This window comes from Rhinopithecus bieti, unplaced genomic scaffold (assembly GCF_001698545.2).
Source record: "Rhinopithecus bieti isolate Rb0 unplaced genomic scaffold, ASM169854v2 scaffold_9769, whole genome shotgun sequence".
In the NCBI taxonomy this organism is placed as follows: Eukaryota; Metazoa; Chordata; class Mammalia; order Primates; family Cercopithecidae; genus Rhinopithecus; species Rhinopithecus bieti.
Genome location: NW_016806163.1, coordinates 508,326 through 535,784, shown reverse-complemented (window position 1 = coordinate 535,784; position 27,459 = coordinate 508,326). Strand labels below are relative to the sequence as shown.

Here is a 27,459-nt window from a genome sequence, read left to right as displayed (position 1 = left end):
AGAGATGATGGATAGATGATGGATGGATGAGTAGATGGATGAGTGGGTAGATGATGGATGGATGGATGGAGATGATGGATAGATGATGGATGGATGAGTAGATGGATGATTGGTGGATGGAGAGATGGATGGGTGGATGATGGATGGATGGATAGATGATGGATGGATGAGTAGATGGATGAATGGATGATTGGTGGATGGAGAGATGGATGGGTGGATGATGGATGGATAGATGATGGATGGATGAGTAGATGGATGAGTGGGTAGATGATGGATGGATGGATGGATAGATGATGGATGGATGAGTAGATGGATGAATGAATGATTGGTGGATGGAGAGATGGATGAGTGGATGGATGGATGGATGATGGGTAGATGGATAGATGGATAGACACTGATAGATAGAGCAATAGATAGATATAGCTATTTGTAAGGCCGGGCGTGGTGGCTCACGCCTGTAATCCCAGCACTTTGGGAGGCCAAGGCAGGTGGATCACCTGAGGTCAGGAGTTCAAGACCAACCTGACCAACATGGAGAAACCCTGTCTCTACTAAAAATACAAAATTAGCTGGGCGTGCTGGCGCATGCCTGTAATCTCAGCTACTTGGGAGGCTGAGGCAGAAGAATCGCTTGAACCCAGGAGGCGGAGGTTGGGGTGTGCCAAGATTGTGCCATTGCACTCCAGCCTGGCCAACAAGAGTGAAACTCCATCTCAAAAAAATAAAAAAGAAAGAAAGAAAGAAAGAAAGATAAAGCTCTCTGTAGATTGATATATATGGACATAGATAATATAGATAAATACAGTTGTTGATGGAGATACAGTTAGACAGGTGGTCACTTTCAGTTCTTGGGCAAATGCCTAAGTGGTCTTTTGAAGGGCACTGGGGGGCTGGGCACGGTGGCTCACGCCTGTAATCCCAGCACTTTGGGAGGCCGAGGCGGGTAGATCACCTGAGGTCAGGAGTTCGAGACCAGCCTGGCCAACATGGAGAAACCCCATCTCTACTAAAAATATAAAATTAACCGAGCCTGGTGGCTCATGCCTGTAATCCCAGCTCCTTGGGAGGCTGAGGCAGGAGAATCGTTTGAACCTGGGGGGGCGGAGTTTGCAGTGAGCTGAGATTACACCACTGCACTCCAGCCTGGGCAATAAGAGCGAAACTCCAACTCAAAAAAAAACAGAAAGGCTCTAGGGAGAGTCGGGAGTGCATTCTGCTGGGTGGGAGAGACCCCTGTCACTTCTGACCTCTGGCCACGGGCTCGAGCCGCCTGGATGTGGACGTTCTTTTAATGTCCAGCCAGCAGCCTTTGCTGTGTTATTCCAGATACACCCAGTTGTCCCCATCCTGGGGTGATTCTGTCCCCAGGGGTCACTGGGTGATTCCTGGGGACATTTGTGGTTATCAAAACTGGGCAGCGAGAGGCTCCTGGTCTGAAGTGGGTGGAGGCCAGGGACAGGGCTCAGCACCCTGCAGTGCCCAGGACCACCCCAAATGTCAGCAGTTGTGACGCTGAGAAACCGTGGGGGTCCTCACTGTTGCTTAGGAGGATATAGTTAGTTCCCTGCGGGGAGGGGTGGCTCGCACCTGTAATCCCAGCACTTTGGGAGGCTGAGACAGGAGGATTCCTTGAGGCCAGGAGTTCAAGACCAGCCTGTGCAAACAAGTGAACCCCTGTCTCTTAAAAAAAAAAGAAAGCTTAAGAGCCTAAAATCCACAGTGGTAGTATTTGTGTGTTTAAAAAGCCTGAGTATTTGCTATCTCAAATATCTAATGTTGGAGCTAATTTGGTTTAGTGGAAGACCAGGTAAGCCTGCTTCAGACAGCTTAAGTTTACAAACAAGGCCGGCTCTTCAAAGGCCAAGGTCTTCCTTTGTAACATTAATAGAGGATGCATTAATTTCTCCCCAAGTGGTCCTCCTGGGTCCAGAACGGGCAGGAGAGGCTGGAAAAGCCCACGCCTCCAGGGTGGTCCAAGCGCTGCTGCCTGTCACTTGCTGGACTCCTGACAGTGCAGGGCAGATGATGAGGGCACGTGTGCTTTTGCCTGGGTGCGCGCGGCTGCGTCGTCTGCGGGACGGTAAGGTCTGGGGCTCGGAAACCCCGGTGACCTTGTCCTTGGGCTTGCCTGACGCCCCCTGAGGTGCTCCCTGTGGCCCCATGGACCTTGCCCCTCCCCGCTCACTTGCCCTCTTGACTTTCAGCGCCAAGAAGAGGGAGGGAGAGCTCACGGTGGCCCAGGGCCGCGTGAAGGACCTGGAGTCCCTGTTCCACCGGAGCGAGGTGGAGCTGGCAGCTGCCCTCAGCGACAAGCGCGGCCTGGAGAGTGACGTGGCCGAGCTGCGGGCCCAGCTGGCCAAGGTAGGTGCCAGGGGCTGCGGGACGCCCCAGCAGGGCATTTTCAGCAGACACGTTGTCACACCGGCTCGCTGTCCTGTGCCTCCCAGGCCGAGGACGGTCATGCAGTGGCCAAAAAGCAGCTGGAGAAGGAGACGCTGATGCGTGTGGACCTGGAGAACCGCTGCCAGAGCCTGCAGGAGGAGCTGGACTTCCGGAAGAGTGTGTTCGAGGAGGTGAGTAAGCAGCCTGGCCTCCAGCCTGGCACAGCAGAAGCGCAAAGTCCACCCTCACAGCTGTGGAGGGTGGAAGCCTGAGGGCACCGTGTGGCCGGGGTCCCTCCCACGGCTCCAGGGAAGCTCCTTCCTGCCTCTCAGGGCACCCTTGGCTTCGACTGCGTCTCCCCAGTGCCTGCCTCTGTCTTCCCACGCTGCCTCCCCTCTGTGTCCATACTCTGTCCTGCAAGGACACTTGTCATTGGACTTGGGCCTGCCTGGATCATCCAGAGTGACCTAATGTCATCTGCAGAGACCCCATTTCCAAATAAGGTCTATTCACAGCTGCTGTGGATGGGGAGGTGGGCACATTTTTTTTTTTTTTTTTTTGAGACGGAGTTTCGCTCTGTCACCCATGCTGGAGTGCATGGTCTCACTCCAACCGATCTTGGCTCACTGCAACCTCCGCCTCCCAGGTTCAAGCAATTCTCCTGCCTCAGCCTCCCAAGTAGCTGGATTACAGGTGTGCACCACCATGCCCAGGTAATTTTTGTATTTTTAGTAGAGACGGGGTTTCACCAGCTTGGCCAGGCTGGTCTCGAACTCCTGACCTCAGGTGATTCATCCGCCTCGGCCTCCCAAAGTGCTGGGATTCCCGGCGTGAGTCACCGCGCCCAGCCAAAACACATCTCTTCAGTGTCAAGAAAGGTCTACTTTGATTTCTTGCCTTTCTAAAAGCTTGGTGTTCCCACCCTGAGAACAGAACCCCAGCTGCCTGGGATCCTAACTGCTAGACCGTGAGGCAGGCGTCAGGTGCATCTTCTGGGGGCCACTGTCCAGCCTCCCACAGGGCCTCCTTGTCCAAAGTGAGGGTGGGGCCCGCACTCCCCACCCAGCCTCCTTCCTGGGGCCTCTGCCTCCAGGGGCTCAGAGAGGGGAGTGGGGAGAGACTCAGAGGGGAGTGGGGAGAGAAGGCGTCGTCGGCCTGTGTCCTTCAGAACCAATTGTGATGTCACAGTGCAGGGTGGAATGCCACGGCTGGCCGGGCCCACACTCACTGCCCAGGGAGAGCTGCTGACTGCTGGTGGAGGGATGTCCAGGCTGCTCAGGAGCCGTGCCCCGCTCCGGCCAGGCCCAGAGCGTGCGAGGGCCCCCACAGGAGCCAGAAGGGAGGCCGCCAGGGCAGTTGTGAGGGGGTCTATGGAGGAACCTGTGAGAGAGCCCGTGAAGAGACTCATGAGGGCTTCTGTGCGGGGGCGCAGGAACACGCCCCAGGTAGAGCCCACAGGGCACCTGGGAAGAGACCCACGAAGGCTGTGCAGGGGCTGGGAAGAGAGCCCCGCGGAGCCCTCACAGGGAGCTGCGGTAGGGAGCCTGACGCAGGCCTGTGCAGCCCACAGGGTGCGGAGTCCTGGGAGGGCAGCCGTGGAGGCGGGAGGGTGGCTGTGGAGGTGGGTGCGCAGCTCGCAGAGCTCTGCTTGGCCGGGCCACCCGCCTCGCTGACTGCAAATGTAGCCAACTTCCTTCAGAAGCATTTCTCCTGTTTTATTGTTTGTTTGTTTTGAGATGGAGTCTTGCTTTTGCTCACGCTGGGCTCACCCTCCCAAGTAGCTAGGATTATAGAGTAGCTGGGATTGTAGGTGCGCGCCACCACACCCAGCTTTTTTTTTTCTTTTTTTTTTTTGAGACGGAGTCTTGCTCTGTCACCCAGGCTGGAGTACGGTGGCACCATCTCAGCTCACTGCAACCTCTGCCTCCTGGGTTCAAGCGATTCTCCTGCCTCAGCCTCCTGAGTAGCTGGGATTATAGGTGCGCATCACCACACCCAGCTAATTTTTGTATTTTTAGTAGAGACGGGGTTTCACCATGTTTGTCAGCTGGTCTTGAACTCCTGACCTTGTGATCCACCTGCGTCGGCCTCCCGAAGTGCTGGGATTACAGGCGTGAGCCACTGCTCCCGGCCTCTGCTGTTTTTATAAACCAGTCCCGTGGTGATAAGTGACATGGTTTCTGTCCCGGAGTGGGGGGAACTGGGAAGAGGAGGAAGGGGCCATTTCCTTCCTGAGAGCCATGTGAGCTCCAGTTGGTGCCTCTGCCCTGGTGTGACCCCGCCCTATGTCGAGACAACTGCCCTGTGGCTCCCCTGCCTTGTGGCCCGGGCATCCCATCACTGTCAGGGCCGGGTCTGTTGCCCCCCTGTAATTTGGGCCCTGAGGTGGGAACATCGGTAATTCACTTTCTTTGTTTTGTTTTTTGTTTGTTTTGAGATGGAGTCTCACTTTGTCGCCCAGGCTGAAGTGCAGTGGCATGATCTCAGCTCACTGCAACCTCCACCTCCAGGGTTCAAGTAATTCTCTTCCTTCAGCCTCTAGAGTAGCTGGGATTACAGGCGCCCGCTACCACACCTGGCTGTTTTGTATTTTTAGTAGACATGGGGTTTCTCCGTATTGGCCAGGCCGGTCTGAAACTCCTGACCTCAGGTGATCCGCCTACCTCAGACTCCCAAAGTGCTGGGATTACAGGTGTGAGCCACCACGCCTGGCCCGCTTTCTTCAATAATGACTTTTATGAGAGAGTCATTTTTTTTTTTTTTTTTTTTTTTTGAGAGACACGGTGTCCCTCTGTTGCCCAGGTTGGAGTGCAGTGGTGCAAACTTGGCTCACTGCAACCTCCCAAGTTCAAGCGATTCTCTTGTCTCAGCCTCCCGAGTAGCTGGGACTACAGGCGCCCGCCACAACACCCGGCTATTTTAAGTCCACCTTTTTAAAGTGTACAGTTCAGCATTGGCAGGATCTCCACAGGGTTGTGCAACCACCACCTCTAATTCTAGAACATTCCATCACCCAAAAAGAACCCCCCCCCCATCAGCAGTCACTCCCAGCCCCGGTACCCACCCATCCCCTCCCTGTCTCTGTGGATGGGCCTGTCCTGGACATTTCATGGAAATGGGATCACACATGGTGGCCTTTTGTGTCTGGCCTTCTCTCGCTGAGTGTGACGTCCTCAAGGTGCATTCATGCCTGGCGGTGTCAGAGCCTCACTCCTTTTCATGGCTGAGTCACGTTCTAGCACGTGGATGGCCCCTGGGTCGCCTCTCACCTGCACGTGTATTGGTTTGTAACTTGTGCACAAGGAGCCAGGAATTGCCTGGAGGTTCCTCTTGGCGCATTTTGGAGCCCTCCCTTGGGCCTGGTGCTTGGGGCCCAGGCGGGACCGGAGGGTCATGAAGCCTCGGTCCACAGGAGGTGCGGGAGACGCGGCGGCGGCACGAGCGGCGTCTGGTGGAGGTGGACAGCAGCCGGCAGCAGGAGTATGACTTCAAGATGGCACAGGCGCTGGAGGAGCTGCGGAGCCAGCACGACGAGCAAGTGCGGCTCTACAAGCTGGAACTGGAGCAGACCTACCAGGCCAAGGTGTGGCCGGCGGGCGGGTGGGCAGGGGTGGCCAGTGGGACCCCCACCCCGCGCCTGCGCTCACCTGCCCATCTCCCCATAGCTGGACAGCGCCAAGCTGAGCTCCGACCAGAACGACAAGGCGGCCAGTGCGGCTCGCGAGGAGCTGAAGGAGGCCCGCATGCGCCTGGAGTCCCTCAGCTACCAGCTCTCTGGCCTCCAGAAGCAGGTGACGAGCACAGCGCAACCGCCCGCCGTCCCCCTGGCCCGACCTCTGGGCCCTGTCCCGGATGTGCGGGGCGCGGGGCTCTGACCTCTTGGCAGTGGATGGAGCCCTCGGGGCGCCCAGAGATGCCCTTTCCCTCCCGTCCCGTGCGCCCCATGCCCAGGCCTGGTCTCTGCCCCAGTCTGCGGTGAGGGCCCGTCTCCCGCAGTCCCAGGATCACCCGGGCCTTGTGACCCAGGGGCTGCCCTGACCTTCACCGCCTGCCCCCTCCGCAGGCCAGCGCCGCTGAGGATCGCATCCGGGAGCTGGAGGAGGCCATGGCCGGGGAGCGGGACAAGTTCCGGAAGATGCTGGACGCCAAGGAGCAGGAGATGACGGAGATGCGGGAGGTGATGCAGCAGCAGCTGGCCGAATACCAGGAGCTGCTGGACGTGAAGCTGGCCCTGGACATGGAGATCAACGCCTACCGGAAGCTCCTGGAGGGCGAGGAGGAGAGGTGCGGCAGGCCAGGAGGCTTGGGAGTGCGGGGCAAGAAGTAGGGGCGGGGTAGGAGGAGAGGCGAGACGGGGCTGCTGGGAGTGCTGGGCAGGGGTGGAGGTGGGGCTGGGCCGCGGCCGCCACTCTGCGTGCCCTGGGCTGTCTGGGGCTGCCACCACCAGTCCCGCCCTTCTTGCCTTCCCCACAGGCTGAAGCTGTCCCCAAGCCCATCCTCACGCGTCACCGTCTCACGAGCCACCTCGAGCAGCAGCGGCAGCAGCACGTCGGCCGCCGGGCGCCTGGGCCGCAGTAAGCGGAAGAGGCTGGAGGTGGAGGAGCCCTTGGGCAGCGGCCCAAGCGTCCTGGGCACGGGCACGGGTGGCAGTGGCGGCTTCCACCTGGCCCAGCAGGCCTCGGCCTCGGGCAGTGTCAGCATCGAGGAGATCGACTTGGAGGGCAAGTTTGTGCAGCTCAAGAACAACTCTGACAAGGTGACCGGAATGACTGGGACAGGGGTAACGGGTTGACGCAGCTGATGGGGGTGACCAGGGTCAGGGTGACGGGGCCGCCAGCCAGGGCGATCAGGGCGGTGTCCCAGTCCTGGTGGCTGAGGGTCAGGTGTGCGCCGTGTCTTCCAGGATCAGTCTCTGGGGAACTGGAGAATTAAGAGGCAGATCTTGGAGGGGGAGGAGATCGCCTACAAGTTCACCCCCAAGTACGTCCTGCGCGCCGGCCAGATGGTCACGGTAGGTGGTGGGGCAGGAGGGCGAGGGTGGCCACGGATGGGATGTGAGGTGGGGCCAGGGGGCTGGAGGAGCAGGACTCGGTAGGGGGTAGGGATGGTGGTGGCACCAGGCACCGTCTAAGAGCAGCTGCCGCAGTCATAGAACCTCCATGTGCCGGTGTCACCCCACTGGGCCTCCCTAGAGCCTGAGCTGTGTGCCCTGGGTCTGAGTCCAGGCTGTTGGGGCTGGCAGGCATCCCCGTGAAGTGTAACAGTCGGGGCATGAGCCGTGGAGCCTGGTGGGCGTCAGATCCCAGCTCAGCCCTGCTTGCCAAGAGAAGCCTGGTCTCTTCTGTATCCTGGGGGCCATCGCCCTGAATAAGCCTGCATCGGGCTGGAAGGACTGAATGCCCAGGGCATGGAAGGGCATTGAAGGGGGCTGTGCGGTAGGAGCCAGTGGCTGACCCACGTCCCTGGAACCAGAGGGGACCCTGACGGGGCCATTGTTCCTGGGTCCCCAGGTGTGGGCCGCTGGTGCCGGGGTGGCCCACAGCCCCCCCTCGACGCTGGTGTGGAAGGGCCAGAGCAGCTGGGGAACGGGCGAGAGCTTCCGCACCGTCCTGGTTAACGCGGATGGCGAGGTAGGTGCCCAGCTTGGGGGGTGCTCGGCTAGAGTCCTGGGCAGGGCCTGAGGACCCTCGGGGCGGCCACGGCAGCTCTGGGCCTGATCCCTGGACGCGCTGCCGTGTCCTGTCCCGCGCAGGAAGTGGCCATGAGGACTGTGAAGCAGTCCTCGGTGGTGCGCGAGAATGAGAATGGGGAGGAAGAGGAGGAAGAAGCGGAGTTCGGCGAGGAGGATCTTTTCCACCAACAGGTAGGACCCCTGTGCCCACTTGTGGCTGGGGGGCAGCCTCTGGGGCGGAGTGAGCTCCTGTACGCACACACACGTGTGCTTGCCGCATCCCAGGCGGGAGCTCCATCTGGCTGCCGTGGTTCAGGGTGAAGCCAGCCTTGGCTGTTACGGGCACGGCAGAGACCTGTTCTTGCCTCCTGGGTCGTGCCCGTCATGTGGATTTGCGACATCACAGACCTCAGGGTAGCTGGCCAGGGGGTCCCCTGAGAGGTGGGTGTTGAACAGCTCCCAGATGCTCTCTGGTCAACCAGGCTTCCTCAGTCAAAGACACAGGTCCCTTCAATATTGGCTTTTGGGGAGAAGATGAGTGCCGAAGCCACACTGCGTGAAATGCACGTATCGCAAGATTCCTATGATAGTTTTGGAACCCAAAACAGAACGTGTCCTCACAGGCAGGCTCATGGGGAAGTGGAAGTGGAATGGAAGGCTCTAGAAGTAGACACTGCTGTCACTCAGCCCCTCCCTGGTGGGGAGGTGGGGGCAGCCATCTACCTGCCGGCCGCCTCCAGGCTGGCCCTGATCATGGCCGTCCTTCCTTCCTTCCTTCCTGCAGGGGGACCCGAGGACCACCTCGAGAGGCTGCTACGTGATGTGAACCCACACTCCTCATCCACACACCTTTCTTTACCCAGAGCCACTGAAAACTATTTTTATATCATTGGCTTTCTTTAGTTCTTGATACATTTCTAGAGAATTTCTAAGCAAACTGCCAGAACGTGTGGGTGGGTCTTCCCCAGCCTTCCCTCCCAGCGGGTATCCTCCAGCCTCACTTCGCTGCCACCTCACCGCTGCCCCGGAGACTTTTCAATCCCACCCCTCTCCCCATCTCACCATTTGGTCAAATTGGAAGCCCAGGGCAAGGACCCCGAGGTTTAGAAGATGCTCGGGCTTGGAGGGAGGAGGGCCGGCGAGGCTAGAGAGGGGATAGGAGACGGCCCTGATGCAGAGAGCGCGGAAACTGCGTAGGAATTCAATGGTGGTGGGTTTTTTGAAGGCTTTCTACAAAACCAAATTCAGAATCCAGGCGTTGACCTGGTGGGGCCGGGGGCCAAGCCTGCATTCTGGCTGCCCAGCTTCTGACAGCAGGAACTCCAGGCAGCCACGCAGAGGGTGTGGACCCGCGTGGGGATGGCGTGGCCCCCAGGGTGGGTTTTCGCTCTGCTGCCTGGGCTTCCAGATTCCCGTTCTGCCAGCCCACCGGCTGGGTTTCTTGGACCGTTGACTTTATTTGGGGGAGTTTTCCCTCAGGTCAGTTCCTGACTCTGCAGGGCCAGCAGGGCAGGGGAGGGGAAGACCCGGGGAAGGAAGAATGAGGACAGTCCCGTTGTAAGACCTGTCACGATAAGCAGGGAGGGGACACAGCTGGTTGCCTCGGAGGCAGAGGCTGTGAGTTTCAGAACAGCTGTCTGCAGGGAACGCCACCATGTGGACTCCCTGGAGGAGAGCGCCGCGGAGCCCCTCCCGGGTTCCGGCTCCGTCTGCCCTGCGCCTAGATATACACATGCATCTCTCCATATGTAGCTTTCATCTGTGATTTTCTCGCTGAAGCCATGTTTCTCCGATAGGCCAAGGCCACCTGACTCCTATCACGACGCCCCCAGGCCCCTCAGTCCAGCTTCCCAACGCCTGGCACCCACTTTGGCAATAGCTCACCGTTTACACTCTCCCTCATAGATACACAGAAGTTATTTTTTTAATGGATATTTATTTTTTTACATTGGTCAGTACGCAGGTCAGGAGCTCACGCCAGGGCCCTGAGGACAGGCTGACTCTCCTCCCCGGGGTGGTGTGGGACTGGGGGTCACTCCGACAGCAAAGCCTCCTTCAGAAAGTGCAGCTCGAGTCTTAAAGACACCAAAACTGAGCCATGGGCACGCGCCGTCTCCAGGCCTTGGCGTTCACTGCAGGGTGGGGGCAGCACCGCTCCCCTGTCACTGTGCATCCCGCCTCCCTGGAGACTTGCCTGTGGGAGGAAGGAATGGGGGGCCCCAGCCCCAGGCCGGGAAGTAGCCAGCGGCCGACAAAGCAGAAACACCCGCTGCTCCGTGTAGCCCCCGCTCGCTGTCCTTGCTCTCAGAAGTCCCTGTCCCAGGTGGATCAAGGGGGGCGTGTCTTACCAAAGCATTTCCTCCTGGAGGGGCCCGACAGGCTACCACGCTGTGCTCCCAGTCAGGCGGCTGGTAGGGAGCTTTGCCCGCCCCAGGGATACCCTCTGCCAGCCGCTGGAAGTGGGAGTGCTGGCAACAGACTCTCCTCTTCCCCACCTTCATGGCAGGAATCACCTGGACCCGAGTGGCCAGGCTTCGTGCCAGCGAGTGTTCTGGGGGTGGGTCTTAGTAGTCTTGTCCTGTGGGGAGTATGCAGTGGTCTCAGCCACATCCTATGTATTTTGGGCCTGGGGGAGCAAAGCTGTATCCTGGAGTTGGTCTGTAATTTGCTGACAGCCTCACAGGCTGGGCTCAGGGACAAAGTCCCCCCCAAAACCCGCAGGTCCTGGTGTCCAGACGCTGCCCAGCCCTGTCCTGAACATAGCACGCCCCAGGTCCACAGAACCCCCCACCCTACATTTGCCTTGGGTGGAGCGGGGGGTGGTCCTAGGACTGCGGGTGCCCTTAGCTGAAGGGAGTGGTGAGAGGTGTGGACTGTGCAGCCTGTGGGTGATTGGAGATTCATTGAGAATTGAGTCTTTGGAAACACTAAGAAAATCAAAGTTTTAAAAGTTATTTATGGCCTGGGAAACAATTTGCATTTGTCCCCAAATACGCTTAGCTGTGTGCCGCTTAGAACGATGCGAACCCATCCCTCTGTTGTAAGCCCATGCCGTGTGACTCCAAGCCTAGCGCCCTCCCTGCGAAGCATCAGACGCCGCCCAGCCCTGGGGGGAGGCCCACGGCTGCTGGACCAACGCGGGTTCTGGGGTGCACAGCCCAAGGTTAACGCGGAAGCCTGCCCCGCTGAGCCCAGGAGGCCTGCGGGCTGACCCAGAATCCGATCATGCACCTGTCCTCATGCCAGCGGCTTTGGCTGGGGTTGGTCTGAGGCCTGCACGCGGCAGTTCTTTGTTAAAGATCCCAGGAACTCGGTCCTGGGGCGTCGCCGCCTGCAGCGTCTTCCAAGCCCCGCGTCCAGCGAGCGTCACAGCACAACCTGCAAACGGAGCTGGGCTGTAGCCTTGGGGCTGGCATGGACTTTCATTTCCGAGATTCGGTTTTTAAGAAGATGCATGCCAAATGTGTTGTTCTTTTTTTTTTTTTTTTTTCCAATGATTTGTAATATACATTTTATGACTGGAAACTTTTGTACAACACTCCAATAAACATTTTGATTTTAGGTTCTGCCTCGAGTTTATTCCTGCGCGGGGAAGCTCGAGCCGGGGCCTCTGTCCCCAATGAAGCGGATGTCTAAAACCCCTCCACCCTCAAGGAAAAGGTGACTGGCGAGTATAGACAAGTCCCAGGCGATGCATGGGACCCTGCCCGTTTTTTTCTAGTGAGCCTCCGACGCTGTAGCACCAGTGGACTCTTCGTCATGTGATGCGACCGGGCTCCGCCCCGGCAGCAGCACGTCATATAGGCGCGCCGGGTGCCTCGTGCGCATGCGCGGCAGGCCTCTGGGGACGAGGCGGAGACAGATCCTGTCTACAAAGTGCTCGGCTTCGGCCGCACGCAGTTGCACCCCACTCCCCGGGCGAAGTCGGCCGCCTTCCCGCAGAGTCGCAACCACGGGTGGCTTCTGTAGGTAACGGCAGCTCCAGGCCTGCGCGTGAGCAGAGGGCCCCCCGCACGACCTGGAAAGGCCCGGGCGCGCGCGGTCTTGTGGGAGTTGTAGTCTTCCGTCCCCGCCCACGTAGACTCCGTTTCCCGTGGTGTCCCGGGCGGCCCGCTTCCGGCGCAGCTACGGGTCGGCGCACGCGGCCTCGGTCCGGTTGACTTTGCGGAGCCATGGAGGGCGGCTTCGGCTCCGATTTCGGGGGCTCCAGCAGCGGAAAGCTGGACCCAGGGCTCATAATGGAGCAGGTGAAGGTGCAGATCGCCGTGGCCAACGCGCAGGAGCTGCTGCAGGTGCGGGGCTGGCCGGGGACGGGCGCTGGGGGCGACAGGGCCACCCCTGGGGGCGGACGTCGCAGCTGAAGCCTCGCGTGTCTCCACAGAGGATGACGGACAAGTGTTTCCGGAAGTGTATCGGGAAACCTGGGGGCTCCCTGGACAACTCTGAGCAGGTGAGACCCGCGGAGGTTCGGGGCAAGGGTCGCGAGGATCTAGATTCGAGGGGGGAGGTGTCTGCGCGTGCGCAGACTAAAGAGGCGGCGCGGCGGAGAGGCTACCGCACGCGTGCACTCAGCAGCCCGGGCGGCCTGGATCCGGGGTGTGGGAGGTCCCTGGGGGCGCGAGGTCCGGAGCTGAGCCGTGCGCCCCTCCGGTCCCGCAGAAGTGCATCGCCATGTGCATGGACCGCTACATGGACGCCTGGAACACCGTGTCCCGCGCCTACAACTCGCGGCTGCAGCGGGAACGAGCCAACATGTGACTGGCGAGCCCGCGGGCCGCCCCGCCCCGTTCATTTCCATAAACGTGGTCTGAGAGGCGGGGCCCGCATGTGCGTACTGCCTGCTCGAGGCTTAGCGGGGTGGCACCGGTGCTGGGACAGACGGGACTGTGTCCTCGCCACCCCCCCACCTTGCCCCCTGCCAGCCAGTGCAGCTTGGATATCGGGGGTGGGGGGGCCCTGTGCCTTCCCAAAGTGCTGGCAGCCCAGTGGCACCTCCTTCAGGCCTTTGGGGTCTTCCCCTAGTGGGCCCAGGTCAGCCTCATATTTTCTGGGCGGAGAACTCTTGTCTAGAGTTTGGAGGTGGAGGTGGTCAGACCCCACCGGAGCTGTCACCGGGCAAATAAATTGCGTGGAGGGCGGAGAGAGAACTCTTTATTGTCCCTCCGCTTAAGATCTCTGGGGCGACAGAGTTGACGCCGCTTTCCTGGAACCCCAGTTCGGAGGGTCTCAGCCTCTCCTGCTCTGGAGAAGTCCATCTTTCCCCTTAAGTGCACCGGGCTGCTGAGATCACGAGGATGCTTTGTTGCCGCCACCCCTGCCCCAAAGCTAAGGGGGACAGCCCTCCTCTTGTCGACGGCTTGCTTGACCCCCTCTCTCCTCCACCCGGGTCCTGTTGGAGCGCCAGGCCAGAGTGGTCTCGCAGTGACACTGAGGATACTGACCAGTGAGCCAGGGTGGAGGAGCTGTGTTTATTGGAACAAAGGGTGCTACCAACAAATGCCATCCATGACCTCACAGCCCCCCCAAACACGCACCAACTCCCGTCCTTGGGTAGGGTCCGTGCGGTGGGGTTTCTGCGTGCTGCTCCGTTGCTGCTTTCGCCTAGAGTCCCGGCCACTGGGCGATCACGTGCGGTCACTTGGTGTCTGTTCTCTCCAGGCTCTCACAGCTGCCACTCGGGTATCCAGACACCTGGAAGTGGGGCCGGCGCAGCCTAGCCCCAGCTGGCGTGACCCCAGTTAGCCACCCATCGGTCGCGAGGGTCCATTGAGGCCAGGGGTCCCCCGACGTCACCTTGTTGGAGGAGAGAAGTGGGGTTCAAGTCCCCGTTATCCCTCCCGCCCTTGGGTCACTGCCCCTGTAGGGGTGACCGTAGTGAAGTGGCTTCCCTTGGAGTGCACTTTCACTGCTGGAAAAATGCGGCTCATGCAAAGGTGGCAGACATTCTATGGGACACCGCCACGTGGTCCCGGAGTGGAATGGGGCCTCCCGCTGGCAGCCTCTGCTGCTCTGCTCGTCTGAGGCACCAAGGGGTGGGATGCAGTGGGTCAATAAACGGTTGTGGCAGTGGAAATTCCTCCAGAGCCAAAAAGTCCCCCCTGACCTGATCCTCTGGAGAAGTACTGCACGGATGGTGGGCTCGTGGCGGGAACCCTCCTCCCGGCGGCTGGGCAGACCTGCCCTGGTCGCCCGGGCCGGGCGCGGGCTCACCGAGCAGCTGTCCACGCCGCCCTGCGGGAAGGCCCGCAACCACAGCATGCCGGCTGCTGATCTGCACCCGGGTAGCCAAGCGGCGGCAAGTCTGCTCGCTGAGGAGCGCGCACGGCCGCCCTTCTGACAGCTGCCCGCGGCATCGGAGCCTGCGGATCGAGCGAGATGGGGCATGGTGGGGACACCGTCCGGCTGCCTGCCCTCGCACCCGCACCACCTCCGCCCGGGCCGCACCTACCTCCTTCGCGCACGAGCCCCAACCGGTGATCACGCGCGCGCACCGTCCTGGCGGCGCGGCAGGGGCGCGGGCAGGCAGATGGGGCGCACCAGGCGGCTGCGGCGCAGCCGCCCCGCCAGCTCCAGCAGCGCCACGTCGTAGTCCAGCGTGTAGAATTGTAGAACGGGTGCTTGTAGATGGCGCGCCAGCGCTCCAGCGCCCCTCCGCGCCGCCTCAGGAACGCGTTGCCTAGGCAGGTCCGCCCACTGGCTTGGGGTCCCCGTAGCTGAGGGCGCGCGAGGACAGGCGTCGGCCAGAGCCCCCGCGCCCCCACCCCGGCCCCTGCGGTGTCCACAGGGGGCGACCACAGAAGTTCTTGGACCACTTGGTCTCTGGCTGCCAGTCTGGGAATGGGCTCAATCGTCCTCCCACAAGGACCGACACAGCACCAAGAACTGCAGTCATCACACCTAATACTAGCGCTCTGAAAGACTGTGCCCCATGAGGCGTCCGCCCCCACGCCCCCCACCTTCTGACCTCGAGCCCCCGCAGGGCCCGGAGGTCGGCTGTTCCCTCTGGAATACCGTAGCCCCTAGCCCTCCAGGGCTTGGGCCCCTGGGGAGGACAGCTTCTACTGGGGTGGGCTTTGGGGGGGGCTGGAGCATAAGTGCCAGGGGCTGAGGGCTGGGGAAAGCAAGTGACCCAGTGTCCCCGTGGGACTTGGCCTGGAGCTGGGAGGCTGCAGCCCCCGGGTTTGGTGGGGACTGCCGGGGTAGGAACAAATCCCAGGGTGGTCCAAGGCTGAGGGGTGGGTGGGTGGCAGGGGGGAGGACTGCAGGGAGTGGGGATGGGGGGGTTGGGAGGAGCAGCCTGGGGCAGTGGGACCCCGGGGTCGGGGAGGGCACTCCGGCAAAGGAGGGGGTCACGGTGCGTTTTCAGGCAGCAGTTCGGTTCCGTGTGAGCTACAGACACATGCAGGGGCATTTGGAGCGTTTGGGACTCACACGTCGAAGCAGTGCGCCGCCGACAGCAGCCACCTCTCTGCCACCAGCACCGCCCCGCAGCGGTGTTCCCGGCGCCGCAGCCACAGGCTCACCTGCCACGGCCACTCCCCGCGGCCCGCTGCGCTGCCGCCCACAATCCTGCTGAGCACCGCTGGCGCCAGGCCGCAGTCTGCGGGGGGAGCCAGGCGCATGGGCAGGTGGACCAGGGCGCCTCCTCCACGAAGCCCCCCAGGGCGCCGCCCCTCCGTGAATCCCCCTGGGAGCCCCGGATGCGAGGGCGGACCTGCCCCAGGAAAACTCGGCAGGAAAGGACACCGGGCCTGCTGCTTGGTCTTTGGGCTTTTCTCAAATAACATTGGAAATGCATTTGTCTCCTGTGACTTCAGCTTTGGGACCATACCTTCCCCCCTGCCCGGGGCCAGGCCAAAAGCCCCTCTCATGGCAGCCTCCCACATCTCCGTCCTCCAGGAGTCCCTCCCACCCCAAGGCCTTTGCACACACCAGGGCCCTGACCCAGAGGCCCCAGCCCTGCCTTGGCACTCTGCCTGGATCCCTGATGGCCTCCGAGCCCTCCCCAGACGGTGCCAAGTGCAAAGGCCTTCCTCAGAACACAGCTGTAGAAAGAATACATGGGGTGGTTGCCGGGGGCTTCAGGGACCCCGTTACCACCCATGGAGGGGACCCGTACCCACCTGCTGTCTCCAGAGGGCCGTTTTCCATTTTCCTCCTCAGGGGCAAGCCCCCCTCCCCGCCCTCTGTCACCACCCAGCTGGCTTCCCTGGGTGCCCCTTTCCCCCTGTGCCACCTGCAGCAGATACCAAGGTCGGCAAGGGGAAGTGCCAGTTCCGAACCAGCCGGGGCACCATCTGGCCCTGACCCAAGACTAGGTGGCCTTGGAGAATCTGACAGCAGCCGCAGCCCCTGTCCTTGGGCCAACTGCCTCCACACAGAACCCGCCTGTATTTCAAGGCGGGGCTTCTCCACCTCTTTTGGGCCCAAGGTTAAGAGCTCCCAGGCCATAGCTATTGAAAAAGGAAAAATCAGCTCAGACTGAGAAAGTGACAGCCCCCAGGCTGCGGGGACAGACCCACATGAGGGCAGCTGCCAGGTTCACAAGAAACACTCACCCAAGGACATGGCACAGCTGTGAACCATCAAAGCCCCTGCTTTCATTTTAATTTTTTTAGAGACAGGCTGTGTCACCCAGGCTGGAGTATAATGGCGTGATCTCAGCTCACGGCAGCCTCTGCTTCCTGAGCTCAAATAATTCTCCTGTCTCAGCCTCCCCAGTAGCTGGAACCACAGGTGTGCACCATCACACCTGGTCTTTTATTATTATTATTGAGATGGAAGTCTCACTCTGTCACCCAGGTTGGAGTGCAATGGCACCATCTCGGCTTACTGCAACCTCTGCCTCCTGGGTTCAAGCGATTCTCCTGCCTCAGCCTCCCGAGTAGCTGGGATTACAGGCGCCCGCCACCACGCCCACCTAATTTTTTTTTTTTTTGGTAGAGATGGGATTTCACTACGTTGGCCAGGCTGATCTGGAACTCCTGACCTCAGGCGATCCACCCACCTTGGCCTCCCAAAGTGCTGGGATTATAGGCGTGAGCTACTGCGCCAGGCCAGAGAGGATGTTATGTTTTGTTTGGCAGCCCGAGCTGATTAACATGGTACCCTCCACTCCCAGGGGTCCCTCCGCCTCTCCCGGTACCTGGTAGCTGGGAGTGCGTGGTGGCCTCCAGGGCATCTGGAAATGGCATCTGTCCCCTAGCAGTGGTGCTCATGGCAGATAAGGCTGAGTTGGCAGGTTGGCCCGTCACCCTGCTGGCGGCCCCAGGGGTGGGTCTGCTGGGTGTGGCCCCCGGGACTGTGAGGCTAGCTGTCGTCCTGGGGGGATGGCTGGTGGTGGCCAGCGTCCTTGTGGTCGAGGGCAGAGACACGGGAAGGGGCTGGGAGGACATGATCTCCAGGATCCAGTCCTTTAGCCTGGTGATGCGTGTGTAGACGCCCGGCTTTTTAACCTGAGCACAGCCAATACCCCAGCTCACGATCCCTGCCAGATAAAACACGCCGGGGGCCTCCTCGCAGGCCAGGGGCCCCCCAGAGTCACCCTAGAAAGGAAGGAAAGAGCACTGGTTGGTCCTCCAGGGACCCTCTCTTCCCGGCACTGCTATACCCTCCTGCGTTCCCACAGTGGGTGGGCCCCATCGAGGGCAGGGGGGCAGAGGGCACAGCGTGGGTCTGGAGACCTGGCTGCAGCCCCATGCCTGGCTGTGTGACCTGGAGTGAGTCACTTACCCTCTCTGAGTTTCCATCATTCTTGCTTTTGTTTGGGGGCAGTAAAACAATGCAGAAAACTCTAAAATAATAACAGCCACCAATAGTCCTACCACCTAGCAGTAGCCCCTGATCATTAGCTGCCAGGCTTATTTCCTTTTTTTTTTTTGAGACAGAGTCATGCTCTCTTGCCCAGGCTGCAGTGCAGTGGCGCGATCTTGGCTCACTGCAACCTCCACCTCCTGAGTTCAAGCAATTCTCCTGCCTCAGCCTCCCGAGTAGCTGAAACTACAGGCACCTGCCACCACGCCCAGCCAATTTTTGTATTTTTAGTAGAGACAGGGTTTCACCATCTTGGCCAGGCTGGTCTCCAACTCCTGACCTCAGGTGATTCGCCTGCCTCGGCCTCCCAAAGTGCTGGGATTACAGATGTGAGCCACCTGGCCTGGCCTCAACATTCTTTTCAATATAAAAAGCTATTATGAATTGCTTATTGATATAGAGAGTATTTTTAAATAGAGTATGATTATATAGAGAGTATGATTAAAAAGTAGAATACAGGCCGGGCGCGGTGGCTCAAGCCTGTAATCCCAGCACTTTGAGAGGCCGAGACGGGTGGATCACGAGGTCAGGAGATCGAGACCATCCTGGCTAACACAGTGAAACCCCGTCTCTACTAAAAAATATGAAAAATTAGCCGGGCGCGGTGGCGGTCGCCTGTAGTCCCAGCTACTCGGGAGGCTGAGGCAGGAGAATGGCATAAACCCGGGAGGTGGAGCTTGCAGTGAGCTGAGATCCGGCCACTGCACTCCAGCCTGGGAGACAGAGTGAGACTCCATCTCACACACACACAAAAATAATAATACAATATAATGAATACATAGGAAGAAAAGACTATGCAAGACACTGATCTCACAACACTCCTAGAAGACAGGCATTGTTAACGTTTCTCACTTTACGTATGAGGATCAGAGGCCCAGAGCGGTTGAGGCACTTGCCTGGGGTCACACAGCAACTGAAGCAGGATTTGAACTCAGGAGTCTTGTTTGAGAACTTGGGCTGGGTAGGTTTCCATCAGGTTATTTACCACCTTTCTTTTAACTACTGCCTACGAATGGGCATTTACACTGTCATTGGTATTTTGTATTGATTAGTAATAGTGGCATCTAACCTTGAGAGTTACTTTTGAAATCTGATGCCTTTTTTTTTTTTTTTTTTTTAGGCGAAGTCTCGCTCTGTTGCCCAGGCTGGAGTGCAGTGGCATGATCTCGGCTCACTGTGACCTCCGCCTCCTGGGCTCAAGCAATACTGTCTGCCTCAGCCTCCCGAGCAGCTGGAATTACAGGCACCCACCACCCTTCCTGGCTAATTTTTGTATTTTTTTAGTAGAGATGGAGTTTCGCCATGTTGGCCAGGCCAGTCCTGAACTGCCTACCCTCAGGTCATCTGTCTACTTGTGCCTCCCAAAGTGCTGGGATTACAGGCAGGAGCCACTGCACCTGCCTGTCTGTTTTTTGAGATGGGGTGTTGCTGTGTCACCCAGGATGGAGGGCAGTGGTGTGATCACAGTTTGCTGCAGCCTAGAACACCTGGGCTCAAGAGATCCTCCCACTTCAGCTGCCCAAGGAGCTGGGACCACAGGCACCTGCCACTCTGCCTGACAATTTTTTTTTTATTTTTGTAGAGATGGGGTCTCACTATGTCACCCAGACTGGTTTTGCAGTCCTGGCCTCAACTGATCCTACCTCAGCCTCCTGAAGCACTGGAATTACAGGCATGAGCCACTGCACCGAGCCTGAAAATTAACCTCTGTCTTTGCGTGCACGGTTGAGCCCTTCAGAAATCTGAGCATGGTGGCTATGGCTGGGCGCAGTGGCTCAGTCCTGCAATCCTAGCAGTTTGAGAGGCCGAGGCAGGCGGATCACCTGAAGTCAGGAGTTCAAGACCAGCCTGGCCAACATGGTGAAACCCTGTCTCTACTAAAAATACAAAAATTAGCCGGGTGTGGAGGCACATGCCTGTAGTCCCAGCTACTCGGGAGGCTGAGGCAGGAGAATCACTTGAACCCAGGAGGCAGAGGTTGCAGTGAGCCAAGATCATGCCACTATACTCCAGCCTGGGCAACAGAGCAAGACTCCATCTCAAAAAATAAAAAAAAAGAAATCTAGGCTGGGTATGTGGCTCACGCCTGTCATCCCAGCACTTTGGGAGGCCCAGGCAGTCGGATCATGAGGTCAGGAGATTGAGATCATCCTGGCCAACATGGTGAAACCCCGTCTCTACTAAAAATACAAAAATATGGTGGCACATGCTTGTAATCCCAGCTACTCGGGAGGCTGAGGCACGAGAATCGCTTGAACCCGGGAGGCGGAGGTTGCAGTAAGCCAAGATCGTGCCACTGCACTCCAGCCTGGATGACAGAGCAAGACTCCGTCAGAGAGAGAGAAAGAGAGAGAAGGAAAGGGAGGGAAGGAAAGGAAGGGAAGACATCTAGGTCTGCACACACAGAACTGCCAGGTGAACTGGTGTGGGCGTGTCATGTAAATACTGCCCGGTTTCCCCCTTTGAATGCTTACCTGGCAGGAGTCAACTTTGCCTTCCAGGAAGCCGGCGCAGATCATGCGGTCTGTGAGGGAGAAGTTGTAGAGCGTGCTACAGGTCTTCTGGTCTATGATGCCCACGGACGCTTTCTGCAGGAGCTCGGGCTTGGTGGCTACCAGGGAAAGAGCCCAGAAAGGCCACTTGCAGAGTGATCCTCAGAGCAGCTCCAGTTCGGGTCCTCTAACAGTGCCGAGATGCAGCATCCCCACCCCACAGACGAAGAAACCAGGGCTCAGAGTTGCAGGTATCATACAAAGCCACAAAGTGAGAAGGAGGTGGGCCTCGGATTCCTCACTCAGAGCGCAAAAGTCTCCCCCCTGTCCCCATGGGGCTGCCGCCCTAGCACCTGGGTAATGTGCAGGAGGCCATTCTGAGGTCAAGGGAAGCATTAACTGTTGGGGTGGGAAGTTTTTTTTTGTTTTTGTTTTTTTTTTTTTTTGAGACGGAGTTTCACTCTTTTTGCCCAGGCTGGAGTGCAATGGCATGATCTCAGCTCGCCGCAACCTCCGTCTCCCGGGTTCAAGTGATTCTCCTGCCTCAGCCTCCCGAGTAGCTGGGATTACAGGCGCGCGCCACCACACCGGGCTAATTTTTGTATTTTTAGTAGAGATGGGCTTTCACCATGTTTGGCAGGCTGGTCTCGAACTCCTGGCCTCAAGTGATCCGCCCGTCTCGGCCTCCCAAAATGCTGGGATTATAGGCGTGAGCCACCGCACCCAGCCAATTTTTGTATTTTTTTTAGTAGAGACGGGGTTTTGCCCTGTTGGCCAGGCTGGTCTTAAACTTCTGACTGCAAGAGATCCACTGGCTGAAGCCTCCCCAAGTGCTGGGATTACAGGTGTGAGCCACCGCGTGTGGCTGCCAGCAAACGTTTTCTATAAATGGCCCGAGAATTTAAATATGTTCAGCTTTAGGGCCGGGCGCGGTGGCTCACGCCTGTAATCCCAGCACTTTGGGAGGCCAAGACGGGCAGATCACAAGGTCAGGAGATCAAGACCATCCTGGCTAACACGGTGAAACCCCGTCTCTACTAAAAAATACAAAAAACTAGCCGGGCGAGGTGGCGGGCGCCTGTAGTCCCAGCTACTCGGGAGGCTGAGGCAGGAGAATGGCATGAACCCAGGAGGAGGAGCTTGCAGTGAGCTGAGATCCAGCCACTGCACTCCAGCCCGGGAGACAGAGCGAGACTCCATCTCGAAAATAAATAAATAAATAAATAAATAAATAAATAAATAAATAAGTTCGACTTTAAAGGCCAGTCTCTGTCACAAGTATTTAACTCTGCTGCTATTGCAGGAAAGCAGCCATAGACAGTCTGTTGATGCGAGAACGTGGCCCTTGTTCCAATAAAACTTTATTTATACAAACAGGCAAAGGCCAGATTTTGCCCCCAGATGGAATGGGGAGGTGAGTGGTGTGTGGGCAGTGGGACTAAAGACAAAGGAATCAGCCACAGAGGTCCCTGTGCCATGGAATTGGTTTAAGGTCCAGGTAAGAGATGCCCATCCTGGTCCTCCCCAGGCCAGGCCCTGGAGAGTAAATCCACCATTCCCCTCGATCGGGGCAGGACTCACCATTTCCTTCCTGCATATTTCCCCATCCGGAGATCATGCACTTCCGGCCCACGGGGAACTTGTGGATGGCCAGGGGCAGGCAGACAGGCTGGATGTATTTGTTGAAGGCCAGGGGTCTGGCCAGCTCCAGGACAGCCAGGTCGAAGTCCAGGATGCCAGGATTGTAGAGGGGGTGTAGCACCACCTGTCGCAGCCCGATCTTCACCGGGCTCCCGCCCAGGCCCAGGAGGGATGCAGTGCCCAGGTGGGCCCGAACCTGCTCCACCTTCGTGCTGTGGAGACAGGGCCCTCAGACGTGCCCTCCCTTCAGCACATGCCCGCCTTCTTGGGGGACGGACAGGGCTGATGCACTCCCCCGGAAAGCCACACAGGGCTGCCTGGGCCCCAGGACCATTCCTCTGACCCTCGGCTCCATGGAGGAGGACCAGGGGAAGAGGGGCTGCCAGGCTCCTCCTGAAAAGGATCCCGAGTTGGGGGACCTTGGGCAAGTCAGGGGACCCTCAGGCTTCATTTTCTACACCTGTGCCAGAGCCCTCCCAACCCCCTACAGCTTTATGAGTCTTTTTGTTGAGACAGGGTCTCGCTCTGCTGCCCCAGATGGAGTGCAGTGGTACCATCAGGCTCACTGCAGCCTCGACCTCCTGGGCTCAAGCAATTCTCCTGCCTCACCCTCCTGAGTAGCTGGGACCACGGATGTGGGCCACTGTGCCTGGGAATCTCCAAGATAAATGCTGCCTGGGTAGCAAGCAGTGGGGAAGGAACCCTCTTCCCCTCCCCTGGTTAGGCCCTGTTTGTCCTCAGAAGCCTGGGCACCGGCTCCCTCCTGTCTCTCAGCTGCCCTCAGGAGAGGAAGGGCTGCTCCCCAGGGTGGAGCGAGGGGTGGGGGGGCACCATGAGGCAGCCCCAGCAGGATGGTTTCTGACAGGGAGGGGCTGGTGAGGAGGGGAAACCGGGCAGCCTTCCTGGAAGAGGCGGGGCTTACTGGTTGAAGCAGTGGGCGGCAGACAGCAGCCAGCGGTCCCCCACCACAGTCGCTCCACAGAAGTGCCGGGACCCTTCCTTCAGGCTGACCTGCCAGGGCACCTCCCCGGAGGCAGCTCCGAACCCGCCCACGACCCGGGTGGGCTTCTCCATTGCAGGCCTGGCCCCACATTCTGGAAGGGGGACACAGGACCAGGTCTGGGGATCTTGGCCTGCTCGGATGGGAGCATGGGGCTGGGCAGGGTCCCAGGACACCAACTGCAGCCAGGCCCTAAAGGGGCCGCAATCCCACCCATTCCACAGAGGAAGCCGTGGAGGCTTCGAGGTGTCCATAGTTTGCCCAAGGTCTTGCAGCAAGTTCGTGGCCTAGCCTGGGGGACGGAAGTTAAGAAAACAGCAGCAGCCCAGTCAGCCTGAGGACCCCCCGCAACAGACCCCGCCACAGGCCCGCAGCCCACAACGCCGGGTTTAGGGGCTCCTTGCAAAGACAGGGCTGCACTCCAGGAGACCATGGGGCAGCTCAGAAAAGGAAGGGGTACGATTGCTATGGGGTTTCGGAACAGAGTATGGGGTGTAGGTGAACTGAAATGAAGCATGGCCGGGCGCAGTGGCTCACACCTGTAATTCCAGCACTTTGGGAGGCCAAGGCAGGCAGATCACCTGAGGTCAGGAGTTCGAGACCAGCCTGGCCAACATGGCAAAACCCTGACTCTACTAAAAGTACAAAAATTAGCCGAGCATGGTGATGCACGCCTGTAATCCCAGCTATTCAGGGGGCTGAGGCAGGAGAATCACTTGAACCGGGAGGTGGAAGTTGCAGTGAGCCGAGATCGCACCACTACACTCCAGCCTGGGCGACAAGAGTGAAACTCTGTCTCAGAAGAAAAAAAAATGTGTGTGTGTGTGTGTGTGTGTGTGAAAGCAACTGACAGGTTTTGGAAACAGATACAGTCCTACAAGTTTTCTTTTTTCTTTTTTTTTTTTGAGATGGAGTTGTGCTCTTATCACCCGGGCTGGAGTGCAGTGGCGCCATGTCGGCTCACTGCAACCGCAGCTTCCTGGCTTCAAGCGATTCTCCTGCCTCAGCCTCCTGAGTAGATGGGATTACAGGTGTCCTCCACCACGCCCAGCTAATTTTTAGTAGAGACAAAAAATTAGTAGGGTTTCACCATGTTGGCCAGGCTGGTCTTGAACTCCTGACCTCAAGCGATCCTCCCGCCTCAGTCTCCCAAAGTGCTGCAATGACAGGCATGAGCCACCGCACCCAGCCAATCCTACAAGTTGTCTGGGTACAAGCTATTTGTAAATACAATAGGAAGTATCCCAGGCCGGGCGCGGTGGCTCACGCCTGTCATCCCAGCACTTTGGGAGGCTGAGGTGGGCGGATCGTGAAGTCAGGACTTCGAGGCCAGCCTGACCAACATGCGGAAACCCCATCTCTACTAAAAATACAAAAATTAGCTGGGTGTGGTGTTGCATGCCTATAATCCCAGCTACTCGGGAGGATGAGGCAGGAGAATCGCTTGAACCCGGGAGGTGAAGCTTGCAATGAGCCAAGATCATGCCACTGCACTCCAGCCTCGGTGACAGAGTGAGACTCTCAAAAAAAATAAAAAAGTATTCCATTGATAGATCGCCATAGTTAGCAAGACATGGGCAAGACCTATGGACAGAAAGATACCATGAGGGTACACGCAACAGAAGATGGGAATAAATGGATACACGTGACCTTTCCTTGAACAGGAAGACCCAAAATTATGAAAATACTATGATGATATCAATTCTCCCTAAATCAAGATAGGCGCGTACATCATCTTCTACCTTTCTGCCCTGAAAATACCTTGTAGCTTAGGAACGGTGACCCAGTCAAGAGGCACAGTGCTGGGGGCCTGCGTGGATTTGGTGGGGGTGTTGACCCCAGGGCTCTCACGACTGGTGGGCCAGGCCGTGCTGGGGCGGCGGGGCAGGAGCCACCGTGGGGGCCAGAGGCATGCTGGCTCTGGTGGTGGCCTCCAGGATCCAGTCACGTAGCTTGGTGACTCGGGCATAGACCCCCGGACGCCGAGCTTCTGCACACCCAATTCCCCAGCTCACGATGCCGGCCAGAAAGAACCGGCCAGGGGGCTCCTCGCAGACCAGGGGTCCTCCTGAGTCGCCCTAGGAAACCAAACACACCCTCAGGATGGGTCGGCAGCAGCCAGTCCAAATGCCAGGGCTGCGAGGCCCAAGAAGGAGCTCTGAGCTGGGACTGCCAGGACACCTCTCCACCCGAGCTCACAGAGCACTTGTGGGCTGATCATTCACATCTCAGAACCTGTTTTCCTCTTCTGTGGAGGAAGGAAAAAAAAACCACCACCACCACCCAAGACAGTTGGACTATAGGATCTCCAAGATGTCTTTCAGTCCTACATCTGGAACATGACCCAAATAAGTAACATCCCCTCCTCTTCTTAACCCAGTAGATCTTTGATAATGTCACCAGTTGCTTAGGCTGACAGTATGACTGCCATGCGGGTGCCTCCAGATATCTCACTGGTAGCTGCAGCATTGCTCCCAATGAAACATTGCTTCATCTGCTCTCACTCATGTGGCCTCACCATTTTTTACCTTCCCATATCCAGCTCACCCTGACTTTTACATTCTGTGTGTGTTTTTTTTTTGTTTTTGTTTCTGAGACAGAAGTTTTGCTCTGTTGCCCAGGCTGGAGTGCAGTGGCACGATCTCAGCTCACGGCAACCTCCGCCTCCCAAGTTCAAGTGATTCTCCTGCCTCAGCCTCCTAAGTAGCTGGGATTTTTTTTTTTTTTGTATTTTTAGTAGAGACGGGGTTTCACCATGTTGGCCAGGATGGTCTTGAACTCCTGACCTCAAGTGATCTGCCCACCTCGGCCTCCCAAAGTGCTGGCATTACAGGTGAGCCACTGGGCCCGGCCGACTCTTACATTCTTAAAGACGAGCCCTCTCTTATTCCTATCATTTTCTCCAGCTTCTGGTTTCAGTATGGCCATCTAAGCACGTGTAGCAGTGTCTCCCTATCTTTTCCTCACCCACCAGCCCTTAGAAACAAGAGCAAAGGTATACACAAAAAAGACAGGAATCCACAACCATGCTAAAAACTTAGGCAGGGGAGATCCTGGTGGTGGACTGAAGCCATGAAGCATGACGAGAGGCCGACAGAGGGAAGTGGCAGCCCAGCCCGTGTGCGGAAGCTGGACAACAGAGAAAGCTTTCTCAAGAGGACCTGGGTTGGTTGGGGTAGAAAAGGGATTTGGGCAGCCACAAAGGATCAATGAGACCAGGAGGTCTTTGGTCCCTTGAAAGGGGACAGAGAATCCAAGAACACAAGGTGTTAATGTCCCCCACCAAGAGAAAGTGAATAGCAAATATGAGATCACATCAAGAATTGAGTGACATTTTTAAATTTTCCATTTCTTCTTTTTTAAGATGGAGTCTCACTCTGTCACTCAGGCTGGAGTGCAGTGCTGTGATCTTGGCTCACTGCAGCCTCCACCTCCCAGGCTCACATAATCCTCCCACCTCAGCCTCTCAAGTAGCTGGGACTACAAGCATGCACCACCAAATCCGGCTAATTTTGTTTTGTTTTGTAGAGACAGAGTTTTGCTATGTTGCCCTGACTGGTTTCAAACTCCTGGCCTCAAGAGACCTGGGTGCCTCAACCTCCCAAAGTACTGGGATTACAGGTGTGAGCCACTGCACTCGGCCTTTCATTCTTAAGCACCATTTGAGGGATTCCAATCTCCATGAAATAAAGACACTCAGTTACAACAGAATAACTTATGTTTGCCTGAAATACAGTTAATCACAAACATAGAATATAGAAGAACCATAACTGGGATTAAATTACGATCCTCAGAGAAAAAGAAGAAATGGTGTCCATGAAACAAGAACAGAACACTGCAAAACAAGACCAAGTGGCTGAAAGAAGAAAGAACAATGAGATACATTGAAAACAAAAATTGTAATTGTCGGCTGGGCGTGGTGGCTCACACCTCTAATCCCAGCACTTTAGGAGGATGAGGTGGGCAGATCACCTGAAGCCAGGATTTTGAGACCAGTCTGGCCAACATGGCGAAACCCTGTCTTTACTAAAAATACAAAAATTAGCCAGGTGTGGTGGTAGGCACCTGTGATCCCAGCTATTTGGGAGGCTGAGGCATGAGAATCGCTTGAACCTGGCAGGTGGAGGTTGCAGTGAGCCAAGATGGTGCCACTGCACTCCAGCCTGGGTGACAGAGCAAGACACTGTCTTAATTAATTAAAAATACAAAAATTAGCTAGGTGTGGTGGCGCACACCTATAATCACAGCTACTCTGGAGGCTGAGGCAGGAGACTCGCTTGAACCTGGGAGGCAGAAGTTGCAGTGAGCTGAGATCATGCCACTGCACTACAGCCTGGGCGACAGAGCAAGACTCCATCTAAAAAAAAAAGAAAAAAAAAGAAGGTTCCAGGTAAACAACAGAGGCAGCTTTGAGTGGCCCGATTTTCTTTTCTTTCTTTTTTTTTTTTTTTTTGAGACAG

General features: G+C 57.6%; 3 protein-coding genes across 4 annotated transcripts in view; 2 read left to right on the top strand and 1 right to left on the bottom strand.

Annotated features, from left to right (window-relative positions):
- LMNB2 (lamin B2) overlaps positions 1-11,614 on the top strand; it is a 23,330-nt gene extending 11,716 nt beyond the window's left edge. Inside the window, exons 3-12 of one of the 2 annotated variants that reach the window (XM_017874897.1) lie at positions 2,205-2,361; positions 2,448-2,573; positions 5,795-5,965; positions 6,048-6,173; positions 6,446-6,666; positions 6,856-7,138; positions 7,286-7,393; positions 7,893-8,012; positions 8,135-8,245; positions 8,838-11,614. In XM_017874897.1, coding sequence (XP_017730386.1) covers positions 2,205-2,361; positions 2,448-2,573; positions 5,795-5,965; positions 6,048-6,173; positions 6,446-6,666; positions 6,856-7,138; positions 7,286-7,393; positions 7,893-8,012; positions 8,135-8,245; positions 8,838-8,879 — 1,465 coding nt within the window. In that variant the 3' untranslated portion in view covers positions 8,880-11,614. Of the gene's footprint in view, positions 1-2,204; positions 2,362-2,447; positions 2,574-3,560; positions 3,918-5,794; positions 5,966-6,047; positions 6,174-6,445; positions 6,667-6,855; positions 7,139-7,285; positions 7,394-7,892; positions 8,013-8,134; positions 8,246-8,837 lie in introns of those variants that run through there. The other variant, XM_017874898.1, reaches the window with a different exon arrangement.
- Positions 11,615-11,855: 241 nt separating this feature from the next.
- Positions 11,856-13,195, top strand: TIMM13 (translocase of inner mitochondrial membrane 13). Its single transcript, XM_017874900.1, has 3 exons — positions 11,856-12,345; positions 12,435-12,503; positions 12,713-13,195. The coding sequence occupies exons 1-3, from the start codon at positions 12,226-12,228 to the stop codon at positions 12,809-12,811; spliced, it is 288 nt and encodes a 95-aa protein (XP_017730389.1). The 5' UTR covers positions 11,856-12,225; the 3' UTR covers positions 12,812-13,195.
- Positions 13,196-13,687: 492 nt separating this feature from the next.
- Positions 13,688-27,459, bottom strand: part of TMPRSS9 (transmembrane serine protease 9) — a 62,884-nt gene continuing 49,112 nt past the window's right edge. The window contains 12 exon segments of the mRNA XM_017874905.1: positions 13,688-13,744; positions 14,264-14,412; positions 14,502-14,748; positions 14,751-14,766; positions 15,485-15,653; positions 17,199-17,598; positions 20,341-20,477; positions 21,940-22,211; positions 22,922-23,093; positions 24,761-24,879; positions 24,881-25,077; positions 26,095-26,128. Coding sequence (XP_017730394.1) covers positions 13,688-13,744; positions 14,264-14,412; positions 14,502-14,748; positions 14,751-14,766; positions 15,485-15,653; positions 17,199-17,598; positions 20,341-20,477; positions 21,940-22,211; positions 22,922-23,093; positions 24,761-24,879; positions 24,881-25,077; positions 26,095-26,128 — 1,969 coding nt within the window.